The sequence below is a fragment of the Nicotiana tomentosiformis genome, chromosome 3, assembly GCF_000390325.3.
Source record: "Nicotiana tomentosiformis chromosome 3, ASM39032v3, whole genome shotgun sequence".
NCBI classification, from domain to species: domain Eukaryota; kingdom Viridiplantae; phylum Streptophyta; class Magnoliopsida; order Solanales; family Solanaceae; genus Nicotiana; species Nicotiana tomentosiformis.
Window position 1 is genome coordinate 123,588,949 of NC_090814.1, and position 10,252 is coordinate 123,599,200.

The 10,252-nt window shown below is 34.9% G+C and overlaps 1 protein-coding gene across 1 annotated transcript; it reads left to right on the forward strand.

Annotated features, from left to right (window-relative positions):
• Nucleotides 1-1,241: 1,241 nt before the first annotated feature.
• On the forward strand, nucleotides 1,242-6,268 carry LOC104090134 (serine/threonine/tyrosine-protein kinase HT1-like). The gene is made up of 3 exons (XM_009595189.4): nucleotides 1,242-2,238; nucleotides 4,146-4,601; nucleotides 5,689-6,268. Exons 1-3 carry the CDS (start codon nucleotides 1,879-1,881, stop codon nucleotides 5,917-5,919), a joined length of 1,047 nt encoding a protein of 348 aa, XP_009593484.1. The 5' UTR covers nucleotides 1,242-1,878; the 3' UTR covers nucleotides 5,920-6,268.
• The last annotated feature ends 3,984 nt before the right edge of the window (nucleotides 6,269-10,252 follow it).

Below are 10,252 nucleotides of genomic sequence, written 5' to 3' on the forward strand. Positions count from 1 at the left end.
TTAAATATTATTTTTTATTGTATGTCCATCACTGTTCTCACATACTTTGTGACATCTTGTTACGACACTAGTTAAATAATCTAGTGGATATTATTATTAGCTAAGATTAACCCTATTTTGTTAAAAAAATCTAATTGTTTAAATCTAGATCTAAATTTTGGGTCAAACACTAATTTTAAAAAATTATTTTATATTTGTAGTAGATAAAACTTAAATTTTACACATGTAACCTTCCGGAAAATTTTAGAGTGGTTTAAAGTTTGGTCATAACGTCTACAACTTTAGACCATCGGATCTAAAATTTCGATATATGAACTTGGGTGAGATCTATATCTCTAATGAAGGATGAGGTCATAATTAATTAGCATATGTTTTTAAAATGAGATAAAATATAAATGGTGGGCTAACTCCTTAAGAAAATTTGGGTTACTTAGATCTCTCCTAGTTAACCCCTTAAGAAAATTTGCTCAAAATTAATATATAAAAGAAAAAGGTTATATTATTTTAATTTGATATCTTAAGAATATAAATAAAATATAATTTGAGTTAGTCGATTAATTTATATTTATTAAATTAATTTAATCGGATCTCAAACCAGATATTATAACGTTATTACACTTACAGCAGTGAGGAGAGCGTTGTGACCGTATACGGAAGAAGCATACGGCAGTGTCCGACATAACTGGTGGATAGTAGTTGTGGGTCCCGCTTGCTATAATAACTACAACAATATTACAACGAGATCCGCCCCTCCCTTCTGTTGGTATTCCAACACTTTCTCTGGTCCTCTTTTGCCTGCCCCTTGTTTCCTCATTCACCATTTTACCCCCCATTATTCATCCCTTTTGCCGTGTAGTCCCTGCTTCCATTTTATTTGTGTTAATAAATAACAAATATAGAGTCTCGACAATTTTGGTTAAGAAATCTTGTCTTTTACCATTAGCATTAGTTTTTGAGTAACTGAAATGAGTGATCTTGCTAAATTATTTTCTTTATTCTTATGGCACATAACAAAGACTTCAAAAAGAGGAAAAATTCATTAAGTTTCTTTTGTGAAAAAAGAAAAAAAAAAGAAAAGGAGAATTAGTAGAGAAAGATAAATGGGTTTAAAGGGAATAATGACAAAAGGGGAGGGGCAAAGACGAGAAGAAGAATAAAGCGGCCACAATCAGAAGAACCCGAAATGTCTCCTCAGAAGTGGATCTTCGCACGTTATGAATGTTAAGCTACTCTTGTATAGTATTGTATTTGTACTTGTACTACCCACTGCTTTGCTTTCTATAGAGAGAGAGAGGACTAGAGAGAGAAAACCCGTCACTTCCACCGCCACCTCCGCCCGCTGCTCCGCCACTCCTACCGGCTACCGGCTACCGCTGCTCTTTTCCTCTCTTCACCACTTCCATTCTCTGCAACAACTCATTAAACTCATATCAGTACTACTATTTCTTCCTCTGCTTAGCTTTTCGAGCTTCCTTTGCAACTCACTCCCCCAAGTTTCGAGTACACAAAAGCTCATTGCACGCTTCAAAGTGCTGTACTTTTTGCTGATTCACGCTTTTTTCTCGCTCTCCCAAACTCAAAAAGCTCTACTTTCTATATATACATAAAGATTTCAAGCTTTTATCCAAAGCTCTTGTTTCTCGAGTTTACTGTTTCTCTGAAATTCAATCCCAAGAAATGCACCATTAATCTTTTTTAAATTATAAACCAGCTGGTTAATTCATAATGTAAAAACTCTGACACATACTCAAAATGTAACTTTATTCTTTGGAATGTAGCTTATTTTTATAAAAAAATTTAGGAGAATCTGTAGCGCCGTTTGAGTATTTATATACTCCTAGTGTTTTTGTTTGGAGGCGGAGAACTTGATGGTTTACTATGAAGAATTTGAACTGGTTTAAGCAAATAGCGAATAATGGGAAACTAGAGAGGCGACTTTCATTGGGAGAGTACAAGCGAGCAGCGTCATGGTCCAAGTACATCGTATCATCAGGAGCGGCGATAAAGGGGGAAGGAGAAGAGGAATGGAGCGCCGATATGTCACAGCTATATATAGGGAACAAATTTGCTTCGGGAAGGCATAGTAGGATTTACAGGGGAATTTATAAGCACAGCGAAGTGGCTATTAAACTCATTAGCCAACCTGAGGAAGATGGTGACTTGGCTACTTTTTTGGAGAAACAGTTTACTTCTGAGGTTGCTTTGTTGCTTCGGTTAAAGCATCCAAATATCATCACTGTAAGCATTCTTTCGCATTTTCATCCATTTTTTCTGTTGGGTTTTCGTTGATCTACGTTTTATTTTTCCGCATGACTTTAAAAAGTATCTGTATTTAAAAAATGAAAAATTATCAAGAAAAAAAGCAAGGAACTTGGATTACTTTTTAGTACTCAAAAGACTGTTACAGAAATTTTATAAAAGGGAAATGTGCTTCAAGTAGTACATTCTTGTAAATAGCCCTTTGAAAATCGCCGTCGGTTAAATGAACGAGATTGTATTTGCATCCCTTATAAAGGGACTTTTCCTTCTGAAGTAGTACAAGCTCATTGCGTGATTGTATTACAGCTTGCACTAATGAGATGTTATGCTATGATGTTATGTCTTTCTTCTGCAAACCAATTGTACTAATAAATCTACTTTGTTCCAAAGAGGATGTTCTTCCCTTCTAGATTTCAATGAGGTAGAAGTCATGAAAATCGTTTATTGCTTAAGTACTGCATCTAAGTGTTAGTCCCTTTGGAGGAAACGGGCTCGGAGCTGAAGAAGTTGACATTGACCATTAACCATGACAAGAGCTTGGGAGATGAATGGGGAATGGAAACTGGATTTAAGAAGGAAATTCAAAGGTTAAAGGTGGCATCTCGGAGGCTATCTTACTTTATTTTGTCTTCAAGAAATGGTGGTTGTTTGTTCTTTGGCTGGTCCAGGAGTCTACCTACATAGATATAGTCTAATTTTATGCAAGTGACGATTGCTTGTCGTCTACTTTTAAGAAATTTATTTCTAGCAGAATCCATACGGGAACACAAGAAAAGAAAAGAAGAAAGCATTTTCTTATGTTATAAATTATGAGAATGCTAGTGATTGCATTCTTGCTACTTCATAAGTACATGTTTTCTTAAGTAGCCTAATACTATTTCCAAGTTACAACGAAAAGCTGCAAGCGTCTATCACTTTTTACCTACACAGACAACAACAACAACAACCCAGTATAATCCCACTAGTGGGGTCTGGGTAGGGTAGTGTGTACGCAGACCTTACCTCTACCCCTGGGATAGAGAGCCTGTTTCCGATAGACCCTCGGCTTCCTCCCTCCAAGAACTCCCCACCTTTTTACGTACACAGATCTCCTTAGATAAACACTATGCCGTCTTTAATAAACCCACTTTTTAGCTCATTGCACCAGTCAGCAAACGCTTCTCTCTTGTTTATCATTTGCCTTAGGATTAGTGAAGCAAAGAGAGGAGGAAAGGATGTTCTTCAAACTTCTTCCATATGATTCTAAAAGGAAATTTCTGTATGGCTTGTCTTCCATTCAATATCGAGTCTATATTCATCTAATTGACTGAAAACAACATTACTAAAGTGATATTGGCAAATCACTAATTCTCTTTAACCTGAACTCATATTGTCAAGCCTTTTATCTCTACCACACCACTCCACCCCCACCCCTACCCCTACCCCCACCACCACGCTCGAAATCCTTTTTTAAAGAAGCAACAGGTACACGTTAATCCATAGACTGATCAATATTTTTGAACCTATGCTCTTGATTGCCTTATATCCAAAATCTAAGTCATCTGCCTTTTCGATTGTGTCAAACTTGAAATCTACGGATCAGCTCCTCAACTCTGATTTATACGGAGATATGATTGTGTCACCTGCAGGAACTTCATGAATTGATGAGTTATCCTTTGTGACCACGTCTCTCAGAGTTTGTAGATTGTGGATTTTGATTACATATTTTGATATATGATAACTACTTATTGGTAAATAATTTGAAGTGAGTTGCTGTTCTCTGATTTTTAAGAATTTATTTGTAATTGTTTTGGTTTAATATATACATATTTTTCGTGCATGTTTTCTCAATCCTGAAATTGCCACTTCTTTTGACTTGTTCCATTTCTTTTGCCTCTCAAATGCAGTTTATTGCAGCATGTAAGAAACCACCAGTTTTTTGCATCATCACAGAGTACTTACCTGGAGGCTCCCTACGAAAATACCTCCATCAGCAGGAGCCATACTCGGTCCCTCTTAACCTAGTTTTTAAATTGGCCCTTGACATTGCACGTGGAATGCAATATCTTCATGCTGAAGGGATACTTCACAGAGATCTCAAGTCAGAAAATCTACTCCTTGATGAAGATATGTGCGTGAAAGTCGCAGATTTTGGGATATCATGTTTAGAATCTCAATGTGGTAGCCCAAAGGGGTTCACTGGTACGTACCGTTGGATGGCACCAGAAATGATCAAGGAAAAGAACCATACAAAGAAAGTTGATGTATATAGTTTCGGCATTGTCCTATGGGAACTTTTGACAGCATTGACACCATTTGATGACATGACCCCGGAGCAGGCGGCATTTGCAGTCTGCCAGAAGGTATATTCTCTGCTAACTCTTGCAGTGCTTTTCATCGAGATGAAGTGCCTGCTGTTTCATGTCTCTATATATGAATTTAGTCCACTAAAACCACTGAATCTCTATCTGTTGGACATCTCATTCCAAAGTGTCATTTTACATAAGTTATTGTTCTCTGGCTTGCAAGATGAATCGAGAAAGTCAACTAAGATACGAGAAAGAAAAGAATCTAGATCTCTGAGTTGCAGTTATCATTGCATATTGGAAGATTGAGAAAAATTATGTCTAGGCTATGAAACAGCTTATGAAAAATTATCAAAAGTTGAAGTTACCTTTGAGATGAGATAAAAATATTGTGTGAAAGTTGAAAATGCATTTTTCGTTCTTCAGATCACCGCAATAAAAGTGCACAAGTTTAACCATGAATCCCCCTGTCGAGGAGGTAATGGTGGGGCTAGTTTGGAATGCCACTCTAAGATGGTAATCATCTGAATTTTATGTTTCTGCTACAATATTAGCATGGTTGATCAGAAAATATGTTTGTCTTGGGCTTAGAAAAGGTACATATTTGAAAATCCAATCATGTCTATGCTATGCACTACTAGACTTGGAGCAAATTCATATCCATATCTATGATGATTCCAGTGGCATCACCTGTAGTTCCTTATTTGTCCACCCTTCTAGTTCTATATACACTTTAAAAGACGATGTAATGCTGGTATTTCCAGCTGGGTAAGACTATTATAGTTGCAAACATGCAAATGCCGCAGACCTAAAATTCTCGCACAGAGTTAAGTATCTGAGCATGCAATTGTTTTTTCACCTTATTATGTTTTGAAGTTGTCTCTCATATCTGGCTTTGTCTATTCATATCCTCGGTCGATCCCTAAACATGTTTCTCTTCAGTAGCTAATGGGATCAGGCCGGCTATTTTGTTTTGTTTCTTTCCTTCTTTAGCTTTGCTTCAAATACATATCTTGGTGTTGGAAGTTGTTCCTCTCACATGAAGTTACATTGGAACAAGTTATTGTGTACAATTTCCCCCCAACACTGTATGCATCACTATCTCTAAGATGGAATTTTTGTTATATTAATGGGATGTTTGCAGAAAGCTAGACCACCAATACCAGCTGCATGTCCAGTAGCAGTTCGTAAACTCATTAAGCGGTGCTGGGCAAACAATCCTCACAAGCGGCCACAGTTCGAGGAGATTGTAACAGTTCTTGAAAGTTACTTGGAGTCACTTGAGCAAGATCCAGATTATTTTCAGTCCTCTGCGCCCCATCGGAAGTTTACCTTGTTGCAATGCTTGCCTAAGTGCATTGAGGCCAACAGATAAGCTTCTCTGAAGCCATAGAAAACTTCAGATAATGTATCTCATTATGTTATCTTGGGTGATCCCCAATGTGAAGTGTAAAATATTTTCTTCAGTTCTCAGTAGCTCAGTGTTATTGTTCTGAACTCTATGGTCAAGTTATCTTTATGGCTAAAGCCACTCTTTGAATATTTCGCTATTTAATTTTGCTGGAAGTTGGATCAGGGAATGTTAAGGAGAATCCTGCTTGTAATGAGAATGCCTATGCTTGTGTAATTGTGTTTCAGTCTCCAAGATATTTCAGTTCAAGGGAATGTATTTTGGATCCTTATTTGATCAGACTTTTTACTTTTCAAGGAAAAGTTTTCCTAATCATCATTCTGTTACTCCATTTGTCCTAAAAAGAGTCGTTATTACCATTTGTGGAGTATTTTTGGAAATATTTAAAGCAACTTTAATGAAGAATTGTTATTGTAATTATTCCTATGTAGTTTTAAAATATGTATTATTTTAAAAAAAAACTTACGAAATCGATATTCACGTTGAAAATTAGTTGAATTAATTCAGTGCTCCAAATCTCACCATCTTCCTGGGACTTGGGGTGGGTGTTAATAATGTTCAATAATTAATTGTTGTATGTTATGAAAATAATTATATTGTGGATGTTCATTTATTACTCCGCTATAGATAATCTTCCTGAAGAAGATTATCCATTTAGTACTCTGTTGAAGTTTATCTACAAGCAGCTGATGCAGGCAGGTTGCAAGCAGTTCAATGAAATGATTTGCAGCAGCTTCTTATTAAACAGACAGGTTGCAAGCAGCTCATGCAGACAGCTTACAAGCAGCTAAAGAAAAGCCTTGCAGCTGCTTTCTGAAAAGCCTCGCAGCTGCTTCCTTTCTTCTATAAATAGAGGAGTTTTCAGTTCATTATATATAACTTTGAAAGTTGAATAAAATATCAATCTCCCTCTATACTTGTCTTCAGTTTATTACTTTATAGTATTTATTTTATAACACGTTATCAGCACGAGACTCTGCCATTTTGAGCACTTACTTCGAATTTAACTTCTATATCATGTTCGTCTCCGATGTAAGGCGACACTCTTATGTCCGTGGTTAGATCTTGTTCATAACGAGCATCATAAGGCAGATTATATCCTTGAGGTGGTGAGTTTTTCTTCTTGGCACTAGTGATATAGATATCACTTACATCTGGTATGGCCAAATTTGCATAATTTAATTTGAGCTTTTTGCTTATATTTTAATATCATTATCATCGCTTGCTTGGTTATATGTTACGTATATAGTACCTATTTTGATATTTGTTTTCATCCTAATTATCTTAATAAAGGATTACAAAGTGGATAACATTGTTAGATCCACTTAAACTCCAGCAGAGTTTGCAAGAAATATACAACCACCAGAAGTGGTTATGTTTCGTATATCTCATTGTAACTAAATTTTGTTAACCACCAGAAGTGGTATATGCCTATGACCACCAGAAGTGATAATTTAGGCTTTCTATGGTTACAATTAAAGATAAGCTAGAGAAATATTCTCTATATTACATGCACACATCGATTTGCTCCTGAAATAGTAAATATTTTAAAAGAGGTTGAAGCATCACAATTGATATGATTAATGCGCGTTCAGATAATTATATTCGATTTCCTGAAGGATGAGAATTTCTAATAAATAATAATCCATTCCCTGAAGTGAATGTGATAATATTAATAAAGTCGTAAATATGAACGTGCTCTTGATGTAAATATATTACAATTCACCTCCAGAAGAGGTAATATGATTGAGAGAATATATACTCAATTTTTCGTATTTCAATTTGCTCCTGAAGAAGTAACACAATTGAAATTTTCTCCCGAAGTAGAAAAATATTATGAAACTGTGTCTTTCTGTGCGTAAATAAAATAATGAGTTATTCAAAGTTATTTTTGAAGCACATTTTCATTCCCTGTAGTGAATGAAGAAATACCATAACTCACCTCCGGAAGAGCTAGAATAACAGATGATATAAATATTATTTTTGTGGCATAAAGATCATTGTCGCACGTACCTGTTGTACGTAAAACATCTTAGATAATTTTATTAAGTATCATTCTAAGGCAAAAGCATTCTTGTAAAATATTTTCTATTACAACCACATAAATATATTATAGTTAGTTATTGAGTTCCCCGAAGGAAATAACAACTCGTGTATCTTTCCTTAAAAGATGCAATGACTATGTGATTGTCATATTGATACAAAATATTCAGATGTTAATGATATTTCTCCTTGAAGGAGATATTTGTCACAAAGTTAGTGGTAAAAATATTAAAATTCTTAATTTTCGTCATTTATAAATTTAGAATTAGTTTTATATTGTTCATTTGATTATGATTTTCTCTCATGAAACTAGAAGTGTCTGAGCAATATTTGATAGTACAAAATGTATCAACAACTCCTGAAGAGCTAATTGTTGTCTAGAAGACACATGACACCGGTAGTGTCTGGTAAATATTAGATTGTGGATAATAAAGAAAGGCTCTCGAAGAGCTTATATACAAATATGTCATTCATATTATATGATTATGGTCAAAACATATGTTGTAGTAAACCCGAAGTTTACTGATACAAATGGCTATTATATTGAGACCACAAATGATTGAAAGATTGAAAATCTTCATGTTTCCACAATCATAGGGGGTAAAATAATATGTATGTGAGAAGTTACCCGCCTTATTCTTCAAGTTGTACTATATCATGTATCACAGTAAACCAGAAGTTTACTAATGCAAAAGTAGTCACAGTAAATCAGAAGTTTTACTGAGGCAAAAGTAGCCACAGTAAATCAAAAATTTACTGATACAAAAATAGCCACAGTAAATCAGAAGTTTACTGATGCAAAAGTTTATGCCATAGTAAACCAGAAGTTTACTTAGAGATAGCACATGCCATGATAAACTTTAAGATTTCATTTGCCATTTTTAAATGAGCTATTTGAGAATTCAGATAAGCATATACTGAAGAACTAGAAGATTCTTCAAGAATTCTATTGTGTTGCTTGTTCTCATAATAACTTGATTATACCAGCTAAAGTTGGGACTAAAATCCCCGAATTCTGGAATATATAAAAGGTGAGTATGGGCTCATTCACCTATCATGTGAACCACTTATAGATGCATATATAAGATGGTTACATGTATGTTTATTGTCAACCTGCAGTTTGGCATTTGAAATTGTCTTTCTCAATTAAGAGTATAATTTTAGATTATGAAATCAAGATAGTTCATCTTGATGATGCTAGTTTATATCCAAGCTAGTTTAGCATTGAATACCTCTTATTAATGGCTAAACTATTGATTATGAGAACAAAGCCCCATGTGTTGGTCTAAGATTTTCTAAATTGCATACAGCAGCACTTGTATGCATCAGACCAACAAAATATGATAAGTCCTCCCCTCACAATTGGTTTAGGATCAAAAACTAAATATTTTTACTATCTAATAACTTTTGATGTGTGGTATATGATTAATTTCTCTACCACAATACACAAAGATATGTTTGCCAAAGAAGATTAAGGATATGAGTTAGTTTTTCTAACATTTGGGGGGATGGAATAAAATAGCTAAAAAATATGCTATATGAATCGAATTATCATTAATATGATCTTTGCTTAGAGATAATTCAAGTCAAATGTCAGAAGCATTTGTTGATCCAAAATTAAATATCATATTTCAGCTGCAAATGCTCCTATTAAAATTAAAGTCCCTGGAGGATAGAGTTTACTGTACGCATGAAGCGTGGTAGACTAATCGGTTCCAAAGGTAACTATCCTTGAAAAGAATAGGAGCAAATGATCAAAATGATCATTATAAGGAGGAAATAAGCTCTGGAAGAGCCCACGACATAGCATTTCATGAAACTCCAGAAGAAGTTCAGGTACCTGAAAATAAAGAAAGTGATGAGATCTCAACAAGTTATGTCGCTTGCGAACCGATATGAAATGATCGTCGACGATATATATGATACAATATAGTGCACAATATTGTAAAACATTGTGAGGATCGGACCTGTAGTCCATACACCTGAAGATGTCATGCCATCTAAATGCAAGGCATAACCTATATGACTCATTTGATTAAGTCTATATGAAGATCCCTGAAGGATTTAAAATGCCTGAAGCATATAGTTCAAAGCATCGTGAAATACATTCAATCAAAGTACAAAGATCTTTGTACGGTTTAAATCAATCTGGGCGCATGTGATATAATCGCCTCACTGAATTGATGAATGAAGATTATGTAAATGAAGGCATTTGTCCATGCATTTTTACAAAGAAAACAACATCATAATTTGT

Coding starts and splice junctions, on each gene's coding strand:
- LOC104090134 (XM_009595189.4), top strand. CDS start 1,879: ATGAAGAATTTGAACTGGTTTAAGCAAATAGCGAATAATGGGAAACTA. Junction 2,239..4,145: donor AGCATCCAAATATCATCACT/GTAAGCATTCTT, acceptor TCTCAAATGCAG/TTTATTGCAGCATGTAAGAA. Junction 4,602..5,688: donor CATTTGCAGTCTGCCAGAAG/GTATATTCTCTG, acceptor GGATGTTTGCAG/AAAGCTAGACCACCAATACC.